General features: G+C 37.9%; 1 protein-coding gene across 12 annotated transcripts in view; it reads right to left on the bottom strand.

Moving 5' to 3' along the window:
• The window catches only part of Unc80 (unc-80 homolog, NALCN channel complex subunit), a 201,309-nt gene that overhangs the window by 109,493 nt on the left and 66,466 nt on the right, over nucleotides 1-25,350 (bottom strand). For all 12 annotated transcript variants that reach the window (XM_063237423.1, XM_063237430.1, XM_063237424.1 and 9 more), the window contains 2 exons: nucleotides 23,484-23,656; nucleotides 32-244 (listed from right to left, as the gene is read on the bottom strand). In XM_063237423.1, coding sequence (XP_063093493.1) covers nucleotides 32-244; nucleotides 23,484-23,656 — 386 coding nt within the window. The remainder of the gene's footprint in view (nucleotides 1-31; nucleotides 245-23,483; nucleotides 23,657-25,350) is intronic.

Below are 25,350 nucleotides of genomic sequence, written 5' to 3'. Positions count from 1 at the left end.
CTAAGTTTTATAGTGGAAAGGAAAGGCTCACGTCTCCCCACTGGTAGAAGAGCTTGGCGGCGTTCCACTGCAGCTTCTGGTTGCGCTTGTTGCCCACGATGGGGGACCGTCCCCGGGACAGACCCTTCTTGGTGATGTTCACGTGGTGCCCTTTCATCCACTCGGGCCAGTTGCCGCGGTTGCAGCGGTGGACGAAACGGGCACATTCCAGAAACAAGGCAGCTCTGGCCACCACTGGGGCTTCCTGCGGGAGGTTGGCAAGGACAGAACGTGAGACTCGTGAAGAACAGGTTTAAGTCACCCCAGCGAGCACCACTAGGCACTTTTAGTTTATGGCAACCTCCATGTTTCAATTCCGCTCGGCTGTGTTTGCCACCCGGGTGTCAGCACAGGATGCGGAAAGCTGCAAAATGTGAAGCCACCAAGGCAAATCTGGACACAGAAGAAACAGATGCTTCAGGAAGGTTTCTGTGTTACTTTTGTCTTTTGCAAGGCATCCAGTAACTAGCTGCACCCTTCCATTTTGCAGATTTAGAGGTAACGGTGGTGTGTGACAGCAGAAGAACTTTGGTTATCACATAGGAAGATATCTGAGTCTAATTTTGACCTGGGTGAGTGAATATTCCATTTGTGGAACAAGTATTATTTTAATCAGCATGTGGTGATGTACCAAAAATGACAATTCATTATTATGAAAATTCATTCATTTCAAGGGGGTAAAATGCTGCCTGTTTATTCTGGCCAGTAAGGAAAGATTTTGATGAGTTAAACTTTCTTTTCTTTTCATTTTGTCATGAATAACAACAAAGCTGCTTACTAAACATGGTTTCAATTGAAAATGTTTCACAAAGAGGAAGTTATTTAATTGAAAAATGAGAAACAGGATATTTCTTTGGGGGTAATACAAATGTGGTTCCATCTTTTCATGTCAAGATGTGGTTGAAAAAATTAAAGAAGAAATCGCTTTTGGCTGATGACCAAAAACTGGTAAAAGAGAGATACTCTAATGAACTCTTTCAAGTCTAAGTAAATAGAAAAAGAAGAAATGTAAAGTTTCTCTAGAGAGTTAATGAGCCATAAGATACATATACATAAAGTATGAATATATATTATCACTTGTGCAAATTTTTGAAAAATGTATCTCAGTATTGATTATGTCAGGGTTACTTGAGATTGCTACAGGTTGCTCAAAAATAATAGCTCTTCAAATTGAAATAATTTCCACCATTTCAAGCAATCGTATTCTTAACAATGCATTGACCCATGATGTTAAAATGGGAATTATCAAATAGACAAAATTATGTGGCAATTAAGGTTTATAACTTATAACGTATTACAGTCCTGTGAGCTAAAAACAGTATTTTCATTTTGAGATTTTTAGAAAGGAAGTCCACTTTCTCTGCTACCACATAGGTGACAATGGTTACATGTAGGAACCAACCTCAGGTCTCTTTGACCCCCAAATCTATACAGGTTCTTCTTTGGTTCAATGTTGTCTTAAGTTATACTCATATAACCCTCAGTAAACCTGATTTCTAGGATGTAAGCAGATACTATTTTAAAATGGGATGTTGGTTCCACATAATACTAATTTTTAAAATATAGATACAGGATCACATTGCTTTCCTATTTAAAATCAACCTATTTCAAGTTCCATCTACCTCAATCACATAATTAGTAAATAAACTCAACGTAAGTGTTTGGTTCACCACTCTGCTCTCATCAAAACTGTGCTATAAATCAGTTATATCAAACTAGCTGCTGTTTCCCAAATAGGACATCCTGTACCTTTTCATTTTTAGAGTCTTTAAATTCCTTTTCTTCTACGACATTCCCACTTTTATGATTCAGTTGGTTACTTCCCCTGAGAAGCCTTCCTTACTTCCATTCCACTCCGCCCTCACTATGGCAGAGTTGGTTGCTTTGTACTTTCAAGTGTCCCCGTATCTCAAACACTGGATGATTCAAGAACATCAGCTCAATAAACATCTTTTCTTGATCCATGCCTTAAATTCCACCATCAGGAATTCCATTAAGAAGTATACTTATGTAAATATTTAACTTTATAAAGCATATTACACATAGTCACAGCACAAAAAGTTGATCTGTGTGGAAACACAGGATGTAAGGTGTGTACTGACTGTCACATGGCATCATTCACTCCCGAGGTACACAGCAATCAGGAATCAATCATCACCCGTGGGCGGGCGAGTCCCAGAACAAGTCTCAGGCTCAGTGAACTGCAATTGTAGAAAGTAAGATGATGCTCTTCACCGGAGTCATCAATGTTGTTCTAAGTGTCTACATTCTCTCATATTAAATATTTGTTTGACGACACACATCAGATATGCTTATCTGTGTCTGGGAAAGTTTGGAACATCTGTCTTTAAACACTAATGTCAGTCTGGAATGCAAGGCGAGTGACACAAATTTATTTTTAGCCTGTCATACTGTGACACATTTTCAATATAAAGCCATGCGAACCTAATGCCTTATGACAGGGAGACAGAAATTACACTGGTGTAGCATTCTGTCATGAAACTTGGCTCCTTGAAGATTACTTAGGTGACATGAACCAAGGCCTGCTGTGTGGGGTAGAAGATCTTTTCGCTGCCCGTAGTCTTAGGTGGCAGTTGAGGGGATGAGAGACATCAGATGAACACACATTCACACTGTGGTACGTGAGATTGTTCTGGAGGCTCAAGGCACTTTTTGAATGAAAGGCAATTTTAATTTACTGCATTCAAACATGTCTCATGACAAAACTCAGATATTACTGGTGTGTGGCTTTTAGCTTCGGGCACTGTAATCGAGGTTTGGAAATGGAGATGAGATCCATATGAAAAGAATTCCTATGATACAGCACAATGTTGACGGGATGAGTGGTTACTTTCTGATGAATTTGACCCCTACAAACAGCTAAACCCAGTGTCTCTTGGAAATGTGACTACATGAAGGCATGATAACTGGGTCCCTCAAATACTAACTTTTTATAATAATTTTCACGATCCTGGTGGACAAAAAGCAGGTGAGGGAATTCTATAATCAATGCAGCAGTGGATGATACCAATGTTTGGCACTGTACTTTGCATATCATTGTTGAGCTGTAGAGCTGAAGACACTACTGTGTGCTAGAAGATAACAAGAATTGGACTCACATGCATGCAGTAGCACTCAAGGCATCCTAATACTGTAACTGTCACTGTGGCTGAATTTTATTATGGAGAGAATTAGCTTGAGGAGCAGGCAACGGAAAAGCTTGAATAGAGAATGCTTCCCGGACATAAATGGAAGTCAGTTTTCCCTCATCTTCTGGAGTTTGCCTCTTACTGATCAGGGCAATCTGAAGGAGCAGTGAAAGAAGGAGGCAGGACCTGAGGGACGGGGATGGATTCGCATCACACAGACAACAGCACAAATGCAGAGAAAGGAAGCAGAAGGAAAGCTGCAGGACTGGAAGGAACCACAGAGTATCGGAGGCCTAGTCAGAAGTGAAATCTAAAAGCTCGACACCATTGCCGTAGCACAAAAACGCTGCTCACAGATCTGGGGGAAAAATAGTGGTGTTACAGGCAGCTGAGTTAGTTAGAAATCCTACAGGCAGTGAGACAGGGCTGGGGCCTCGAAGGAGCCAGTGCAGAAGCCCAGATACCCTGGCAACTGTGGGGGAGGCAGACACCTCCTGCTGGGGACCAGGCCTCAAGACAAAAGAGCAAGCAAAGGCATCCACATCCTGAAGACTGATATTCTAGATGGTACCCTATCACCCTGAGGAAGTCAGGAGTCACCATCCCAACCCCCTAGGGAAGAGTCATTGCTTTGTATTCATGCCCGCTTTCTATGTGACTTGTTTCCCCATTCATCCTCAATTTAATCAATTTTACCTGAATTATTAATCTTATTGGCTAACCATAGTTCTGTCCCACCTAATGCCCATCTGCCTTGTGAATTCCCAGTTTTCCCCACCTTGAACCTGTCTCACCACATTATTTTACTATAAGAAAGCCCATGGAAAGACAGACTCCTTAGCAACCCACTCAGGACCCTTTCTGTCTCTCTCAGACAGAAGCTTTCTTTCTCTCAATAAATACATTGTACTCTTAACCTTTATTGTTCCTACAATTCATTCTTCGATTTAGAGACTCTGTCTCCTACCGGACATAGGAGGTTGGGAGTTTCATTCCCCTGTATCAGAAGGAATATTACAATCTCTTTTTTTTTCCTTGTTAACCTGTCTGTCTAGATACTACCACGACACAAAATTGTTTCTATTCCCAATTTCATAGCCTACAGAGAAGCAAAAATAAATTTTAACTGAAAGGGAAAAGTTTAAGTTCAACCACATGAAATTTTAAAAGCATGAAGGTCGAAAATAGTCAAATGTCAGCAAATTTGTGTAGTTTACTTGCTCTCAAATAAGGAGTCTGCTACAAGGGTTACAGAATCAGCTAGTTAAAATGACAGAAGTCATTCTACAGTCTGGGTTTCTCCAACACTGCAACTGGAAAAGTGCAAGCATCTAACCACTTCCTTTGATTTCCTTTGCCATCTACCCCCAAATTTTGGAGGATGGCTGCGTATATTGAATGCTCCCTTTATGAAACAAGCCGTGGGCTGGGACACTGAGCCAAACAGCTGTGATTGCTTTGGTCTGTGGACCTAGCAAATACTGTTACCAAGATACAGTGTTTGATTGAAGTTTATAATTACACCCCATTGCTTTCCCTGCAGGACTGTATCTAAGCTTGTGATGTGAGGAGAAGCCTTAACTGATCTTGAAAACTCATACAATGCTGGATAAGAACTAATTGTTCTAAAAGACTACTCTCTCTGAGTCCCCGAGGAATTACATAACTTTTTATTGCCTTATAATAAAACCCTGTAAGCACTTGCTGGTGCAAGATACCTGTTTATTTAAAACCCGGAGAATAAGCAGCCACTGTGGGTCTTATCTGGTACAAAAACTGTCTTTGCTAGAGGGCATGTGCTTGCGAGTCAGTATTTATTGCTTAGCTTGTATTAAACTCTTTGCCTGACAGAGATCATTAAGGAACAGACTCCTGAGTTGACAGGCCTTCTCTGCCTGGCCCATTCCTAGGCTGCTGTGGGCAGGCTGGAGGCAGGCGCTATGCTTAGTGCACTGTGAGTTGTTTTAACACTTCTCAGGCTGTGCTAATATTTGGGGTATTTCCAGTACCAAACAAGATTTTCTGTTTCCAACAATGTGATGAATTAAATGCAAAGACAAGCTTCTTTTTGGTCTAGAACACCTGAAGATGCTGGATAAAATAGCCCAAATCCCTCTCTTCTCCCTTCCTTCCTTCCTTCCTTCCTTCCTTCCTTCCTTCCTTCCTTCTTTCCTTCCTTCCTTCCTTCCTTCCTTCCTTCCTTCCTTCCTTCCTTCCTTCCACTTCTAAGATGAAATAAAAGATCCCTGGAGAGTAATATTTGCATTGAGGATTTCTGTGGACCACAGAGAGGGAAAAGCAGAGTTTTCAGTGTGCCTTTAGAAGTTAAATATCTGGGCCCAAGCAGGCGGCAGGTTGGTTCGGACATGCCTGCATAAAGCTAGGATGGCCATTGAGAGCCACTCTCAGTGGATGAGAGAGGAAAAGTATCTGCCTCACAGAAACTGGACTTCCTGACTCACTTTGGCTCCGGTTAGAGGATAAGACAGTCAGAAAGATGAAGGGAGAGAAGAGGGATGGAAGAAAAGGAGGAAGTAGGAAAGGAGAGACAGAGACAGAGAGACAGGGACACAGAGACAGACTTTCAGAAAAACTCTGAATCCTTTCTTTTCCTATATATAATTTTGGGGCAGGAGTGAATGCTATTGTCATCTTCCCTTACCCCAGATAGTTTAAAAATGATTTTAAGTTGCAGTGCTCCTAGATGTTGGTAAAGGAAACTCTCCTTGGAGCATTACCTTAAATGCCCCTCTCATTTGGGTGTGCTCAGAAACCACTCGGGAAAGTGGATGAAACTAGTTTCCTGGCCCAATCTGCAGAGGTTCCAATTGGTCAGGTCTTCAGAAGGTCTGAAACACTGCATTTCTAACAAGCCTTCAGGGGACGCCCATGGTGCAGACTACCGAATGACAGCTTTGAGGACAGCCTTGAGAAACCTTTAAAGATAAAGCTCTCGGGAGAACATTCACATTAAAAATACAGGAAAAAAGACATCCACCATGAGCATGACTCTGCAGAAACAGCAGATTCACAAAGACTGCAGCTCCTGGAATCAGAGTGCACCAACCACACACGCTTTAAGTTTAACATGGGCATCAAAAGTATGCCAGGGCAATTAAAACTACCAACATTGATCAGGCAGTCTTAAAACAACAATACATAGAACTTTCACAAGTAAAAAGCAGCACTCTACTTGAAAACTGTTGAGTGTAAAACTCAACAGATAAACAAACCCAGTCTTTTCTTAGTTCAACACTGCTCACCACCGGGGCCAGATCACTGCTGTCTTGGAAGTGATATGCTGTGTACCAAGGAATGCCCATTGGCATCTGTGGTGTCCTCCCACCAGAGGCCACCGGCAGTGTCCAGGTTGTGACAGACTACAGTTCCTCCAGGCATTGCTAAATGCATCTTGATAGGCAACACTGGCTGGTTGAGAACTATGGACTCACACACATAGTTGGAAAGAGGAAAAATGGAACAGATAGCTGCAAAAAATTATCCAGAATATAATATTGAGACTAAGTGAAGAAAGAAGGCTTAGACAGAGTGTAAAGTGATATAGTCTGTCTAAATCTTCAATTTCTAGAAGGAATTGGAATGTGAAGGACACACTATCAAAGAGATAATAATTGAAAAATTTCCAGAAGAGATACAATATGCTGATCACATGATTCGGTGGTCCTGTGAATTTCAAATAAGACATACATGCAGAACACATTGTAGTGAAACTAAAATATTAGCAATGACAAGATGATATCCAAGTGATTGGGGTGGGACAGAGGAATGTTAAAGGAACATTTGTTAAATCACAAAAAGAATGAGATTGTACCTTTGAAATAGGGAAAGGAAATATGACTTTAAAATTACAATTCTAGCAATAGCATCTTCAAATTGACATAAAAATCAAGTCAGTGACAACAAAACTATAGCTGAGAGCTAATGGCAAATGATCGTCATGACAGAGCCCTCTGAAAGGTACCCTTCAGAAGGAACATGACCTTAGAACATCTGAGCTGTGGTAGGAGGACTGTGAGTGCAAGGCCAGTTTGGACTACACTGCAAGTTCAAGTCTGGCCTAGCTGCATAGGAACAGCCTGTGGGGGAGAAAGGAAGAGAGAAAGAAGGAAAGAAAGAGGAAGGAAGAAAGGGGAATGAGAAGAAGAAAAAAGAAAGAAACTTCTGAGAAATAGTGAACAAAGAATCTGTTAGAGTTTTCAATAAATTTAAAAATCATTTTTCTAAAATCATTTTTCTAAGTAAAGTAATATCAACTTAGTAATATTTAAAGCAAGATAAAGCTGAATGTTAGACAATGGGGTTAAAAACTCTTTTTTTGAGAATGAATTAATATTCATTAATTTTAGACTTTGTTTAGTTAAATATGTATGTAACCTCTTAAAATGTAAGAATAGCAATCTCTAAATTAGTACAGAAAAATAATCTTTAAAACCCTAAATTATACTACAGCAAGAGCAGCAAGTCCTAGTATAACCTAAAATAAGGCCTGAAATGGACACAAGAGCACAAACACAGTAAAATAGTAGAAATTGTGATGACAGGCAAAATATGACAGAAGCTAATTGACACACAGCAGGCATCATAATCTCTGTAAATGGGTTTTCTAGGAAAACTTACAAAATGACACAAAAAATTTAAATATATGCCTTTTACAAGTATAGAAAACCTGGGGCTGGGGATTTAGCTCAGCGGCATAAGTGCCTGCCTTGCAAGTGCGTGGTCGTGAGTTCAATCCCTGGTACCAGTAAAAAAAAAAAAAAAAAAGAATAAAAGAAAACCTGAAGAATTGGCGAGAAGATACTCTAGGTCAACATTAATATAATGAAGCTGCTGCAGTTGTATTGCTATCAGAGAAAATATACCCGAAGGTAAAAAGCATAGCTAGAAATAAACTGGGCCACTCCACCGGGAATGCATACACTTCTACAACTCCTATAGAAAGAAAACCAAAGCTGTCATTCAAAGCTGAGGATGAGCTCTGTGGCTGACTGTTAGACTTTTTAACTGCATGTGGAACATTTATGAAAATTGATAATGATAGAGGGGAAAAAAAGAATTCAACAGAAAGAAATGATCATCACCATCTGAGGTGATGGGTATCACAATTATAAATAATAAATTGGTATCTAGCAGAAAAGCTACACTTTATAAATTGAAATGCACATACACATCCAAATAACCCATGGTTCAAAAAAAAAGTCATTAAGGAAGTTAGAAAGTATGTGAAATAGATTGAGCCCTGGGAGCTGAGGGTGCACGAGATGATTTCTAGTGTACTTGCACTTGGGGAGAGCTTTGGACCATAGTTCCCAGTGGTTAGTACCCTGCTCAGCATCCTATACCACTTGAGGAGGAACAGGAGGTCTCGCAGGCCTGACTGGGCCACACCTAGCAACTTCCATTCAGTCCCAGGGGCCAAGGGTAAACGAGATTATTTCCAGCACTCCCAGGGGAAGCTTTGGAACACTGCTCAAAACCCAGAAATATAGGAAAATGACAAAATGACCAAAATGCAATCTCAAACCTCCAGCCCATCCCAAGCAAGCCTAGGAGCCATATATATAGAAGAAAATATAAGTCATACACCTGAAATACTTGAAATGATAGCAACTAAAATAAAGAAACAATTCTGGGAAGCTATAAAAAAACTCAAATCAGAAATAATCTCCTAGGTAAAAGAAGAAATGATAAATATAATGAAAGGAATGCTGAATACATCTAAAGAAGACATAGTTAAAAAAATTAGAGGAACAATGCAAAAAAAATGGAAGCTCTGATTGAACAATATAAGAAACAAACAATGCATGTAGCAGATTCAAAGAGATATACAGGAAATCAAAAATTCCATTGAAAGTAGGCAAAATTGTGTCAATGAAAGTGAAGATAGAATTTCAGACCTCGAAGACAACAAGATTGCAGCTAGTGAACAGGAAAGGAAAGCTCTTTTAAAAATAACAAGGAATTAGGAAATAACAATTCAACAGCTACAAGATGATGCAAAGAAAAACAACATATGATTGATAAGGATAAATGAAAAAGAAGGAACAACACAAATGATATCAAGAGGCTATTTACAGAAGTAATAGCTGAAAATTTCCCAAACATGAGACTGGAAACTGACATACTTGATCAGTGAAGCATGTAGAAATCCAAATAGCCATAACCAAAATAAAACTACACCAAGACATATAATAATCAGCATCCCAGAAATCCAACATAAGAACAGAATATTAAAAGCTGTCAGAGAGAAAAGACAGATCATCTATAAAGGAAAACCTATCCGAATCACAGCAGGCTTCTTAACACAATCAATGAAGTCAAGAAGATCGTGGAGTGAAGTATTTCAGATCCTAAAGGAAAACGACTTCCAACTCAGGCTGATGTATCTTGAAAAACTGTCCTTCAAAATGGATGTCTTTCCATGTCAAAGAACAGCTTGCGAACTTCATGATCATCAAATCAGCCCTGCAAAGAATACTGAAAGACATTCTACATAGACAAAGGAAAAAAACCACTAAGCAAGGCAGACAATTAAATAGAATGGAAAGGTAAAGAATCAATAGCAGAAAGACAACATGTCAAAAGTAAATCAATATATAACAGTTATAACCATTAATGTAAATGGGCTCAATTCACCAATTAAAAGAAACAGACTGGCAGAATGGGTCAAGAAACAATATCCAACCATGTGTTGTCTATAAGAAACCCATCTAACTCAAAAGGAAACTCATAGACTGAAAGTCAAAGGATGGAAAACAGTACTTCATGCAACAGGAACAAAAACAAAAAAAAGCAGGGGTAGCTATTTCTGTTTGCAGACAATGTGAACTTCAAAACAAGAATGATCCGAAAAGGTAAAAAAGAGCACTACATACTAGTTAAGGGAAAACTTCAAGAGGAAGAGATAACCATCTTAAATATATATGCAACAAATTCCAGAGTACCCAGCTATACAAAACAAGTATTAACAGAAATGAAATATCAAATAAACAATAACACAATTATAACAAGAGACTTTAACATGCCATTGATGCAAAGGGTCAGATCAACTAGACAGAAAATCAGCAAAGAAATAACAGAATTGAAGCACACCTGTGAACAAATGGACTTAATAGACATATACAGAGAGTTCCATCCAACAACATTAGAATATACATTCTTCTCAGCAATACATGGGACATTCTCTAAAACAGACCATTTAATAGCCCACAGAACACAAAGTAAATGCAAAAGAATTGAAATTATGCTATACATGTTATCAGATCATAGCACCATGAAACTATAAATTAATGATAAAAGAAACTGCAAAAACCCCACAAGCACATGGAAATTGAATAATATACTCCTGAGCAATCAGTGGGTCACAGAGGAATTAAAGAAGAAATTAAACAATATCTACAAGCAAAGGAAAATATAAATACAACTTACCAGAATTATGGGATGCAATGAAAGCAGTCCTCAGAGGAAAATTTAATGCAGTCAATTCCCACATCAGGAAAACAGAACAAACACAAATAAACAACCTGATGCTACACCTTAAATATCTAGAAAAAGAAGAGCAAGTCAAGCCCAAAGCCAAAAGAAGGGAGGAAATTATAAAGATCAGAGCAGAAATCAATGCAATAGAGACTAAGAAAACAATTCAAAGAATCAATGATCAAAGTGTTGGTTCTTTGAAAGAATAAATATAATTGATAAGCCCCTAGCAAACTTTATTTTAAAAAGGGAAGATAAAACTCAAATTCATGCAATAAGGAATCAAAAGGGTGAAATCACTAAAGACTCTGTGAAATACAGAAGACCATCAACACCTATTTTGAAAACCTATACTTTCACAGATTTGATAACATTAGAAAACATAAGATTTGTCTATTTGAAGAAATAGACAGATTCCTAGAAACATATGAAATGCCAAAGCTGGGTCAAGAAGATATAAAACTGCTGAATAACCCAATTTTGATTAATGAAATTGAAAAAAGTAATTAAATCCTTACCAACAAAGAGGAGCTTAGGCCCAGACGGTTTCACTGCAGAATTCTACAAGAAATTCAGGGAAGACTTAATGCTGACACTCCTCAAACTCTTCAATGAAATTGAAAGGGAAGCAATTCTTCCTAACTCATTCCTGGAAGCAAATATTACTCTAGCACCAAAACTTAAGAAAGACCCAACTAAAAAGGAAAACTACAGGCCAATCTCCCTAATGAACATAGATACAAAAATTCTCAATAAAATACTAGCAAACAGAATGTGGCAAATCATCAAGATTACACATCATGACCAAGTGGGATTATCCCAGAAACGCAGGGATGGTTCAACATATGTAAGTCAATAAATGTAATCCACCATGTCAATAGAGCCAAAAATAAGAATCACATGATCATTTCTATAGATCACTTCTATAGATCATTTCTATAGAAAGAACTTTTGATAAGCTCCAACATTTATTCATGATAAGAAACTTACAGAAAATTGGAATAGATGGTCTTTACCTCAATATGATAAAGGCCATTTATGACAAACCAACAGCCAGCATCATAGTAAACGGTCCAAAACTGAAAGCCTTTACCCTAAAATCAGGCATAAGACAAGGATGTCATTTATCACTGCTCCTATTGAACATAGTACTGGAAATACTGGCCAGAGCAATTAGACAAGAAAGAGAAATAAAAGGAGTAAGGATAGGAAAAGAGGAAGTTAAATTATCAATATTGGAGATGACATGATACTCTACATAGAAGATCCCCAAACCTCCACTGAAAGACTCCTAAGTATAATAAATAAATTGATTAATGTAGCTCAATACAAAGTCAACACTCAAAAATCAATAGCATTCCTATACACTAACAACAAACTCACTGAAAGAGAAATAAGACAAGCCACACCCTTCACAATAACATCCAAAAAATAAAATACTTAGGAATCAATCTAACAAAAGAAGTAAAAGATTTATTCAGGGAAAATTATAATACCCTGAAAAAAGAAATTGAAGAGGACCTCAGAAAATGGAAAGGTATCCTTTGTTCATGGATAGGAAGAATAAATATTGTGAAAATGGCCATTCTCCCAAAATGGTTATACAGATGTAACGCAATCCCAATCAAAATACCACTAGCATACTTCATAGATCTAGAGAAATCACTCCTAAAATTCATCTGGAACCAGAAGAGACCTAGAATAGCAAAGGCAATTCTAAGCAACAAAGACAAGGCAGGAGGCATCACAATACTTGACTTGAAGTTATACTACAAAGCTACTGTAATAAAATCAACATGGTACTGGAATAAAAACAGATCTGAAGATCAATGAAATAGATTAGAAGATACGACCACAGCCATCAACACATTCAACCACCTTATCTTTGATAAAGGGGTCAAACACATTCACTGGAAGAAAGATAGTCTCTTTAATAAACGGTGCTGGAAAAATTGGCTCTCCATATGCTGAAAACTAAAACTAGACCCATGCTTATCACTATGTACTAACTAAAGTCTAAATATTAAAACAGAAACACTAAATCTTCTGGAAGACAAATTAGGTAAAAATCTTGAAGACATAGGGGCAGGTAGAGAATTCACGAACAGGAATCAAACCACATGGGAAATACTTCCCAGAATCAATAACTGGGATCATGTCTTATTGGAGAGTTTCTGCATGTTGCAAGAAATCTCCAGCAGAATGAAAAGAAAACCCACAAATTGGGAAAAAATTTTAGTGAACTGTCCCTCAGACAAAGGATTTCTGCCTAGAACATATAAAGAATTTTTAAAAATGAAACCCCCAAAATTCAAAGACCCAATTCAAAAATGGGCATCTGAGATCAATATACAGTTCTCAGATGAAGAAATACAAATGGCAAATAAATACATGAAAAAATGTTCATCATCATTAGTTGTCATGGTTTATGTCAGTGGCCCCCAGGCCTCATGCATTTGCATCGTGCATTTGTGATTGGTTCATTGTCTAGAGCTTGGACTGATTGTGTCAGGGCTACACCCACACAGGGGTGGAGCCAGGATATAATATAAGGGCAGGAAGAAGGTGTGTCCCGCTCTCTTGCCAGTTTCTGCCTTGCTGTTTGCAGCTGCCATGAACTGCGGCCGCACCATGCCAGCCTGCCTTGGAGCCAACTGAGTGTGGACTAAAACCTCCAAAAACTGTAAGAAATAAACCTTTTCTTTCCCAACTTTGGGCTTCAGGTATTTTGTCTCAGCAATGAGTAAAAAGTAATTAAGATACTAGTCATTAGAGAAATGCAAACTAAAACAACACTGAGATTTCATCTCACTCCAGAAAGAATGGCCAGGACCAGGAAAAGTACATCTATAACAAATGCTGGAGGGGCTGTGGGGAAAAAGGAACTCTCTTGCACTGTTGGTGGGAGTGTAGACTGGTCCAACCACTGTGGAGGTCAGTCTGGAGATTCCTCAGAAAGCTAGGATTGGAAGTCCCATTTGACCCAGCTATCCCACTTCTAGGCATATTCCCAGAAGAACTGAAAACATCATACCACAGTGATATATGTGCACCCATGTTTATAGCAGCACAACTTGTAATAGCCAGATCTTGGAAACTACCTAAGGGCCCATCACCTGAGAAATGGATGAAAAAGATGTGGTATTTTTATACAATGGAGTACTACTCAGCTGTAAAGAATGATCACATTGAGATATTTATAAATAAATGGACACAACTTGAGACCATACTCATAAGCAAAATAAATCAAATTTACATGTATAAATGCCATATACTCTCCCTAGTGTAAGAAATGGTAAGAGTACATAAGATTTCATGGTAATCATGGCTCCCCATTATTTTGCTTTGAAGTCTTAGATTGTTTTCATTCATTGGCTGGAATGGTTTTATTGTTTTGTTTGATTTTACTATGTATGATGGTGTGAACAGGTAGCTACTGTGAAGAAAACACGACATTATGGCAGCTATTGCTGATTTAATATCATCTTGTTTTGAAGTCTTACCAGGCTTTTGTTCTTCTGTTTCCACTGGTTCTATCATGTTGTGTCTTATTGGATTTTAATATGTGTGACAGTATAAACGAATTTTTTAAGGAAAATGAGATATTATAGTAGCCATTGTTCATTTTCTGCTATTTGGTTTTGAATGTCCTATAATACTTTCATTCTCTTCAATGGTTTTATTACTACTTTGTTATATTTGATATTATTGTGAGTGAAGGTAGGCTCAACCATTTAAAAAAAAGAGACATTATGGTAGCTACTGTTGATATCGTTGTCTTGTGAAGTGCTGTGCTGCCTGCATGGCTCTGTTCTGATTTGCTTTGTTCTATTCTCTTTTGTTTTAATCTCTTTAAAAGAAAAAAGAAAAAAAAGAAAGTATGTGAAATAAACAATACAAATACTACTCAGCAAAATTTATGGCTTATAGTATGTTTTTCCCTAAACAAATATTTAGGAAAAAAAGGAAATTGATGAACTAAGCAATCAATTAATAAGCTAAATTTATTCACAAAGAAAATAAAATTAAGAGCACAAAATAATGAATTAAAGAACAAAACCATAACAGAAATTTCAAAGGACTAAAATATTAACAAAAATCTGAGAAGGCTAAGGGAGAAAAACAGAGATGTTTTTAGGACTATAAAATAAAATAGCTCTAGGGGAAATAATACGAAAATATTCTGATTGATTTAAATCTCAGCAAACACAAAAATGTAATTGAGATTGATAAATCCTGAAAAAATGAAAGTTACTAAAATGGCTCCAAAAACAATTATAATTTTCAAATAATCAATTCAGACCTGAATTTCAATTATGTCTATATTTATCTATAGACTGGATGCAATTCCAAGCATACATTAAAGGATTTTCAAGGCGTCTGACAAGATAATTATAAAATTCACATGGAAGAGCGGAAAGATCCAATAATGTAGGTGATATTTAAAGTTCTAACTAATAAGAGAGAAGAGATTATTCAGGATAGACATGGAATGAAATGGAAGAAAACTAGGAATTACATCCATGTCTGTATGGAAACCTGACCCATGATTAAGACAACATCACATATTAAAGAGGAGAGCATAAAGTAGTCAATATATTGTACTATGATAGTTATTTTTCATATTGAATAAAAATTAATCACTTTATATCAGTTACATAATACATTTTAGTTAAAGGCAAATGGGAAAAGAAAACTGCAAATCTTTTTGAAGAAAACAAAATCTTTACTACCTTGAAATATCTTCAAGACAGGAAATAAGTAATAATGAAAATTTAGATGAATGAAATTATCTTTTTTATTTTTGGTACCAGGGATCGAACTTAGGACAGTGCACTTGCAAGGCAGGTGCTTATGCCACAGAGCTAAATCCCCAGCCCTGAAATTATCTTAAATAAAAATTTTCCCTTTATTAAAATAAACCATAAGGACTGAAGGAAAAATAAGTGACAAATGGTGATAATAAAGTGTAAAAAACAGAAAATAGATTAGAATTGACACTATACTGTTTTAAAATTAAGAACAAACGGCACATCCTCTAGTAAAAGAAAAAAAGACAAAGTCTTTCATCAAAATGGAGAAAGGAATGGTCAGTAAATTCATAACCACATGTTAATACACTTGTTCTTAGCCAAAAGGTCCAGAAGCGATAAAAAATTAATACAGATTAAAGTTTGTTGCTTTAATGGATAAAAATAAAAATGTTGAACAGTATAAGTGCTGACAAGAACAAAGAGCAAGATGAGCTTTCATTACTGTTGTCACTTGTGTAGAACTGTTCCGACTCCTTTGAAAAACACTTGTGTATCAAACAGCAAACTTATGAATCAATAATTGTATTCTTGGATTTATTTAGTAGATTATTAGGAATCAAGGGTATCTGCAGCCATATTTATGGAAATGCTGTTGTCAACTGTCAAAAATCTACCAAAATTAAAATGTTCACTTAGCATATAATGATCCTATAAATCATAGCATGTTCGGACAATTGAATACCATTCCTCAGTGAAAATATATTAACACAATGCAGCAACAAGAAGACACTCCACACTGGACAGGCAAAGGATAGCACAATGTCATGCAAATAAATTTCAAAACAATGCCAAACAATGTAACACATTCTGTGGGATACCCATCCATATGTAGCAAAATTAAGAAAGCACAGAAAATATTAAAACAAACTTTCAAAGAGCAGTGTCCTGTGGGAGCTAAGACGTGTGATTAGGCAGGGAAATAGCAGGCTTTACAAACAACTGGAAATGTTCTGTTTTGAAAGGAGTGTCACAGATGTATAACTTTGAGATTTTTTTCTTATAAACTTTACTAATTTATGATACACACTTTCTTCATAATACATCTCATTTAATTAGATGGTCTTAAAAATTTGGCAACATAGGAGCAGCATTAAAATTCAAGGGGTAATTTAGTAGTTTAATTTGGATTATTACTGAATTTTTATTTATTTATTTATTTTGTCTTTGTGCGGCAGAGTTTCACTATGCAGTTCGGGCTGGCCTTGCACTCACTTTGTAGCCCAGACTGGCCTTGAACTCATAGCAATCGTCCTGCCTCAGCCTCCTGAGTGCTGGGATAACAGGCTTGAGCCACCACACCTGGCTCTATTTTTCTTATGATTGAAAAAGAACGAAATCCTATTTTGCTTTGATATTTTCTCTTATATACATATTCCCTTCCTCTGTGAAAGGGGTAATTTATACAGATCATCAAATAAGCTTGTGATAGTAAGCCCCAGTGTGAATTCTATTTGATGTAATGGACATGAAAGTGAGAGTTATACCTATGATATAATCCTTCTCTGGAGATGGATTATATCTCCAGGAGATGCCTGATATATGCCTTTTTTCCTTGTACAGTTATTAGTAACATTCCATTTCACTCTTAAAAGCTACTCAGATTGTTCATGAATTATAGATTCAGTACTCCTAAAGCTATCTATTTATGAGGCTAAATAATTTAGCGCGAGTCAGACTGTCTCTATTCACAGACCAGCAAGAATTCTGTGACCCCACTGTTAGTCTCATACTCACAGAATTTTTGCATGCAAACCGACATTATCATAAATCATGTCCATACTGAGAAAATATCAGTAATTAGAAATCACCATCTGTCCATGTTACAAATTCAACTGGGTAAATAAGGGTATAATATTCCATGTGACATATACAGAAAACAGACAGATGTGTCTTTATTTGAAGTACTTAATTTTCTTTTTCTTTTTGCATTGGTAGAGTACAAAAACCAAGAGGTAAACTGAATCCATTTAAAAAGCATGCCTTAAAAATATCTCATAGCTGCACCTGATAAATTTATATTAATGAGAAAGATCATGAAGAAGAGCTGAGCTGAACTTAAAATTAACCCAGCTACTTTTGAATTTAGTAATTGCAACAATGAAAACAAGAGGATTGTTTAAAACAAAAACCTTCAGGCTGGAAAAACTTTGAGCACGAAAGTTTCTGGTATTTCTTTCATCTGACTATACGGAAGAAAATTGTAACTCAAAAAATCGCATTTAACAAAACTGCAAACTCAAAGAAATGGCATTTAAATTCTGTGCTTAAGGAAATAAAACGAAGCTATTCTAAAATAAAAAGTACACTGCAATGTAAAAATTTTGTGTAAGGCGTATTCAAAATGTAAGGACAACAAGATAAAGTAACAACAAGGAGGCAAAAACTTGTTGGACTAGAATGGAATGATGAACTCAACACACTTGGTTTTGCTGCTTCCTTAAATTCCACTTGGTGAACTATCAGGATCTACATCTACATCTACACCTACATCTATTTATCTACATTTTTATACTCACATCTATGAGCATATTGCATATATGTTATAGTATATATGCATGTTATATATCCTACACATACTGTATTATACAAGTATTTTACTCATATGTACATATTATACACATATATAAATAAAATCACTGGAAAATAAAAACATACTCAAAATCTGAGGCATTCCTGAAAGACAGGAAGCAGATGGATCAGCTATCAGGGGAAACAAACACACAGCTAAGAAGTACCTTTCGCAGGCTACTTCTGTGAAAGTTACAGTAATCCCATGGAGCGCCCTATCACCCAGATCAACAGGCATGGACTGCAGCTGTCACACCTGTACCAAGGACAGTAAACACTGAACTCTACTGGGATTCAAGCCCCTGGGACAGGGTGGCGACCTATGGGCTGTCCTATCATTGATCGCTCTAAAAGGCTCGCCACCTCTGACTTAGAGCGTGCAACTACAGCTCCCCCTTGCTCTGCCTGCTTGTGGAAATCCACCAGCAGCTTTGGTTTCTTCATCTTCCCACAGCTAGGAAACAGACTCTCGGTGTGTCCCGAGGTGGGGATCATTTCTGACTTGATTCTTTTGCCTTCTTACCAATGCATATGGCAATGAACGTGAAGGCACTTTAATAACTGTTACGCTTTATGCTTATCGCCCTAGTAACCATGTACCTGGAGCACCGGTCATATTGTTATAAATTAGTTCTAAATTAAATGACCGCGTTGCCATGCTGTTCTGTATGCGTCATTGCCCCCACCCCAGTAACCTGTTTGCTGTATCAACTTTTGTTCCCCTTGTAAGAGACCAATGATGCTGTGTCAACCATTGTTCCCTTTATGAGACACAAATGTTCCTGGAATTAGCAGAACAAGGGCTATGAATTGGCTAACCACCCACTGTGAAATGCCTCTGACCTCCAGCAAAGGGGAACAAAGGCCCACCTTGTTTCTGTTTCTCAGTGCTACGTACTTAATGATCAATGAACTATAAAAATCAGTCAAATTCTAACTCAGTTGCACAGCTTTGCTAATTCCATCTGCACTATGTCACTGGGCCAGCTAAAATAAAAGCGCTTCTTTTAAAAGGACGCAGTCATCTTACCCCGTTTTTCATCTCGGGGGTCTTGCCCCGTTTTTCATCATGGGGCCTTGTTTTTTGGGGGGTTACAACAATAACTACCAAATATAATAAAAATGTCAGTATTACTGACACCACCTCTGCTTACCACCACCAGTGCGATCACCACCATAACTGCCTTTTATTCAAAGCAGACCATCTGTTCTCCCTCATTGCCTGAGAGCAAGGAGCAGCTTTTTAAAACTTCAGTTCTGACCTCTGGAAGTTTGACCTCTACACTCTGCACCGTGGTCGGTCCTAACCTGGAACAAGACTCTGCCATGAAGGAAATTCCTCCCCACCCCCGCCACCACTGCTGCAGGCCTTGGCCCACTGAGCACAGTCTAGAGCAGAGCTCACACTTCCCAGTGCAGACTTCTCCATCAGCGGGAATCCACGCAGCCTGCAAAGTTCTCCTACACATAGAGGCTCTAAGGGTGCTGCTAATAACCATCAAACCTCCTGTGTTTTATTTATTATGAGAGTTATGAAATGAGAAGTTCAAATAGGGCCAGAGCAGGTTCCGCAGGGAAGGAAGAAAGAACCTAGAAGCCTTTCAATGACCTAACCACAGCCTAAATTAGTGAAATAAAAGGAATTTTAAGTTTTCTCAAGTTTCAAGTCCAGTTTAATCACAGGAGTCTGGCTCCAATCAGCGACAGAGTATGTTTATTTCCAAACTCCTGTTGGAAAAAAGAAAGGTCTGGAATCATTTTGATGAGAGAGAATGAAATCCCACTACCCAGGGGCTTTGATTTGCAACCTGTTTATCGATATTCCTTCTAAAATAATCTCTACTCAGAAGCCACTATCGATTTCCTATTTGGACTCTCTTTCAAATCCCTGTGTGTTCTCTTTGATATCAGCCTTGTTTCTCCCTGCCCATACGCATTACGTAAACCCTAAAGGCTTCTATGTAGGAAGCAGTTAGGAAGGGTTTCCTTCTGTATTCATATCATCAATGAATATTAATAAAGTAATTCTTTCCTTTAGAAAGTTTCTTTTTGGCCAGTGGTATTGCATTTATTGAGGTGGGGTTCTTAACATTTTGATTTCATGTATGAGTGTTTTGGGGAGCAATTCCACAAATTTTCTGATATTGTATGCCTAATTTTAACTCTTAAGTATGGTTTTCTTAGGAGAATTTCCTCAACTTTCATCGAATTCTGAAAGAATTCATGTTCATAAATGTAAAAAAATCACTGGTTTAGAGAATGAATGTGTAGCTGTGGATCTTTTAAAATTGAAATTCTCTTATATTTTCTTATTATGAATGTATAAGATGCACATGATAAGAAACGTTTTAAAGAATAAAATGTATTTTAAGTGTTAAAAATATCATGCACAATCTTCTTTATTACAGAGACCATATGCAATTAAGTATATTTTCAACATGTCAAGAAAGACACGTTCTGATTTATTTAAATAATCTTTTTGACAGCGCATATGGTATTGCAAAAAGAGTCCTCTGAAGATCCTGTCGTGATTTCCGTTTTAACACCAACTAATTAACTTATTTGGCCTTATGCAAATTCACCTTAGCCCTCAGAGCTTTCTTGGTTCATGTGGAAACTGTCTCTGCCATTACCTGAGATGCAGATTTCAGTTCGGGATCCCATGGGCCTACACCAGCACCAGCAAGTAATCGAGTGCCAACTCGATAATCTGCTAACTACCATCAGGTGCTTATTGACTAAGCATTGTCCACACTCCGTTATCCCAGCATTTCTGAATTTGTATGACTATGGTCACATTTTTCACTCAATTTTTCCATGAGTTGAAATAAGATAGGTGTCATTATAATCATCTTTAATCTAATTAGGCATTTGCTTGAGGAATTTGATGCCTTGCTTGTCAAAAACTTTTTGAAAAGTAGCTGTCATTACAGGGCTAAGAGAAAGATACGAAGGACAGTACCTTTAAACACTTCAGTTTAAACCATCTGTAAACTGGCAACACACTATTGATACCGCATATACATCTAATGCTGTCACCTTTACTTAACCACATCCAAACTCTTGGGAATAAAACATAAAACCTGCCACTTTTGTATGCCTTAAACTGATTTCACATAACATTTTAGTGAGACCAGCATGACACAAAAATATACAAAAATAGGGTCTTCGAAGATAGATTTATGTCCCAATTTGCCTCTTTCTCTGGCTTTGTAGTTCAGTCCTGCAGGTTGGTCTTTCTGAGATTCAATTTTTCCCTTTAGAAATATAGTAGGCAGACAATCAATATTAAACATTAATTTATCAACCTCAGAATTCTGTCCACTATTATGGGAAAATAGATTATATAAAATATAATGAAAAGTATATATGAGAATAAATTATATAGTATATGAAATACAACGTATGTATATATATGTATGTATGTATATACATATACAAAATGAAAATTACTTCTCCCTAAGAAAAGTAAAAAATAAAATGAGATTCTCCAGCTGAGTTTTGTTGGGTCTTTAAGAGTTGGCACCATGGGTGGTACATAGGAAGCCCTCATGAGAAATCTGTTAACTAGTTAACAGTTAACTAGTTAATTACTACAGTATCATATAAGTCACACTGACTTTGCACTTTTAAATTCTACTTCCCTTACCGTTTGGTGGATTTGCTGTGTATGGAACTGCTGCTCCCTACACGCTATGAACAGCTCAAAACTGCTTACTACCCGGGGGAGGTGGAAGGACGTCCCATCCACCTCACAGCGCTCACCGCCTCCCCATTAAACCAAGGCTTGCTTTGCTCTTCGGGTTCCTGAATCTAACCCTGCTGCTTATATCACAACCAACACTGTGGTACCGATCCTGTAACACTTTATAATCATGGCGAACCTGACAGTTCATGGAACAAGCATATATGAATACTTACCAAGCAAGCGTTAACGTGTACTTTTTAACTGTAAATTGACAAAGCACTTCTGATGTGTAAGGTGAGACATACTTCAGTGTATCAGTATTTTCAGTGAACTGGCTATGCATATACTTATCCATTTTAACGCCTGTGCTCTTGTTATGCATTTGTCACATTGGTTTATTCCGAACGGGGGAAGATGTGATTATGAGTACCCATGCATGCCTCAGAGGAGCACAAGCTGGTTTGCACGCTGCTATCCAGAAAGCCAAGATCTGGCTGCTTCTCTTGCTAAGCTCTCTGGTTTCAGACAGGTACCTTTTTGTTCTGCTTGTTTAACTGTCACCAGCCCCAGCCTCCAAAGACTCTCTCCTGTGTTCTTTCCATATTGTAGTCACCAGAGCATGCATCAATGCACAGAGAACATTTTAAATTTAAAAAATAAACTGCAAAGACCAGTGTCAAATTGTTATATGAGTGCTCATCTGGTTCATTATAAGTGGTATTTATATTTTCAAGCTTAAATGAAGCTGCACATCTCACTGGTCACCAAATATCTAAAGGTGAGAGCCACAAATACCAAGAGACTCCATGAACTTTGTTCTAAGATTCAGATGTGTTTTCAAGGCAAACTATGAATTTTAAACCCCTTATTTGTGTGTCATAAAACCTGGAAAATGGATCATTCAAAGGCAGGCTTGGAGATGTTTTTGTTGTAATAAAAAGTTATTTTAGTTTTTTTTAAAATGAAAACAAAAGACTTGTTTTTTGATGTTCACTTGGTCTTTGTAGCCAGTGTTTATACAGTGTATAAAGAGTTTGTAAACCAAAGAGCAAGTAGAGGAAATCAACAGGCTACATTCAAAAATTACATGTGGACCTGGTTTACCTGGCAAAAACACTTTCTAATGAGATCCAGTTTACAATTTTCAGTGCCTTACATGTGTGCACTACTGTACAACGTTCAGCATACTTCTGTGCAGTTCATTTCAACTGATTGTTATTTCCTATTTTTCCTGTACTTGACAAATAATAAAACCAAGACTCAGAAACCTTAAAGAATTAACATATGCCATGCATAATACAAATAATATTATAATAAACTATCGCAGTTACTGTATTTAAGCACCATGATGAGAACTTTCAATCTCCTGTCCCATTTAACCTTCACATCAGCCATCAGAGGCAGACAGACATGTATCGTTATTATATTTCTTCCCATTTTACAAATGTTCAACTAATAAAGTCTGAGGGATTTTAACCCAGGCATTGTGATTCCAGATCCCTCACCTATTTCTAATGAGTGCTGTCTATTCTACACCACAGACCATGTTTATGAAGATTCTTTTCCTTTTTCTTCTCTTACCTCACCAGCATTCTCTTCCCTCTTGCCATTAACTTTGAAGGGAAGAACCCAAAGCACAACCCTAGAGCTGGAGTCAAGCTTAGGGTTCCGTGCCAACCTCCACCGATAGTATGGAAGGGGGATGGGCAAATCCTTCCACCCACTCACCAGATCCAAGGCGGCCGCCAGGATGGAGGCGTCGGGTATAGTTCCCGGCTCACAGCAGTTCAACAGAAACTGAAAGCGCTTCATGCCTTGCCGGATGGCACCAAGATTCACCACGTTTTTGCTTTTTCCACCATCTTGGTTGGGAGAAAGATGGTCGTCGAAACTGTGGCAACCTGCAGCAGTTGTGCCATTGTGGAGGAATGAAAGAGAGAAGGAAACAGGTCACAGATTCGAAAAGAGTTTCAAAGATCTCCAAGAATGTGTTCTTGGCACGTTCAAGGGTTAGCATGAAAACTTTCTTCCCCATACTTCTTTCCCCCTCTCCTCTCCACTTTCCAAAGGCTTGATTTGAGCTCATCCTGACTTTTAGGATCCTCTGTCACATGGCACAGGAAGATGTAGAGCTGACTTAACTACTTGCACGCAGGGTCTGGCCACTTTGGGGCCAGGCCTCGCCAATAGTGGCCTGAGCTCTGGGTAGACTCAGAATGACTCTTCCTGCGGTGAACACCTAGCTTCTGTTGCAATGGAAGACAAGATCATTACAATTTAAGTTCTGTTTCAAGAAATTCATAACAAGGACAGAATTATGGAGAAAACAGTAATGTCTTTTCAGTTACAATGCACAGAATCACTGACTATTGGAGTTGTGGAAGACATCAGGGATTGGTTGTTTAATTCTAGGATTTTTGTAGTTCTAGGATTTGCAGAATTATGTAAGGAATTCCTCAATCCTACCTCATCCAGAAGAAACAGAATTTCTGGAGGGGATGGGTAAGAATGTGTACTGGCAGAGCCTCCGGGCACCCTAACCTTGCTCTGTGGGTGCAGATTTGGGATTCTCTGGCCCCTTTCCCTCTCTCTCAGGTAAACTACTTTTTTTTTTTTTGTCTTTTTCGTTTTTACTGGTACCAGGGATCGAACTCACGACTGCCTGCTTGCAAGGCAGGCACTTATGCCGCTGAGCTAAATCCCCAGCCCCTTCAGGTAAACTACTTATGAATGAGACTCATTCTGGAGCAAACTAAAATGTGGAACATCGACTCCTAGAACTAGAAATTTTGATTCCACTGGCCTAAGGGCTATCCATATGTATTTTTAACATATGCTACATGATCTTAATGCAGAGTCTGAGACAGAAAAATATAGAAGATTGAGTTTTGTTACCTTTTTAGTTCCCAGGTACATTTCCTAAAAATTTAAATATTTCGTGATTTTTTTCTGTAGATTTTATTATATACCTGCCTTTCATTTTATTTTTTTTTCCACCTTTCTTTTTTGAGACATGGTCTTGCTATGTTTCCCAGCTGGTCTTGTGATCCTGAATTCAAGTACTAAATTAAAATAGTTCTCCAGTCTTAACCTCCCAAATGCTGAATTTACAGGTGCATGCAACATATCCAGCTTTATTTTAAATACAAAGTTATAATACTTAATATAGTTTTAAAATAGGGCCCATGCCCATTCTCATAATTCTAAAATGTTCCTATGATGTTCAAGGATATATATCTCCAGGATGTGATTCACCGACTTAGCACTTAGCTTAACTGGCACTGCTGCCCTTCATTTGAGATGCTGTCACCGCCTAGTCCTCACTGAAAAGTCACAGAGCTGATTTCCAGAAATAACTTTCTTACCTCTTTTGTCAAGAATGTGCTTCCCACCCCATTGCCCTTCTCCTTCTCTTCTCCTTCTTCTTTTTGTCTTTCTGAGACAGAGTCTCACTGTGCAGTTCAGGCTGGCCTTGAGCTCATTTTGTAGCCCAGGTTGACCTGCAACTCACAGCACTCCTCCTGCCTCAGCCTCCCAGGTGCTGGGATTATAGGCATGTGCCTGGCTCATCAGTCTACTTCTGCACCTGCCCCCG

The sequence above is a fragment of the Cavia porcellus genome, unplaced genomic scaffold (assembly GCF_034190915.1).
Source record: "Cavia porcellus strain 051 isolate PalLab524CR breed Dunkin Hartley unplaced genomic scaffold, mCavPor4.1 scaffold_26, whole genome shotgun sequence".
In the NCBI taxonomy this organism is placed as follows: Eukaryota; Metazoa; Chordata; class Mammalia; order Rodentia; family Caviidae; genus Cavia; species Cavia porcellus.
Note: the sequence above shows the minus strand (reverse complement) of the source record. Positions and strands in the feature narration are given on the sequence as shown.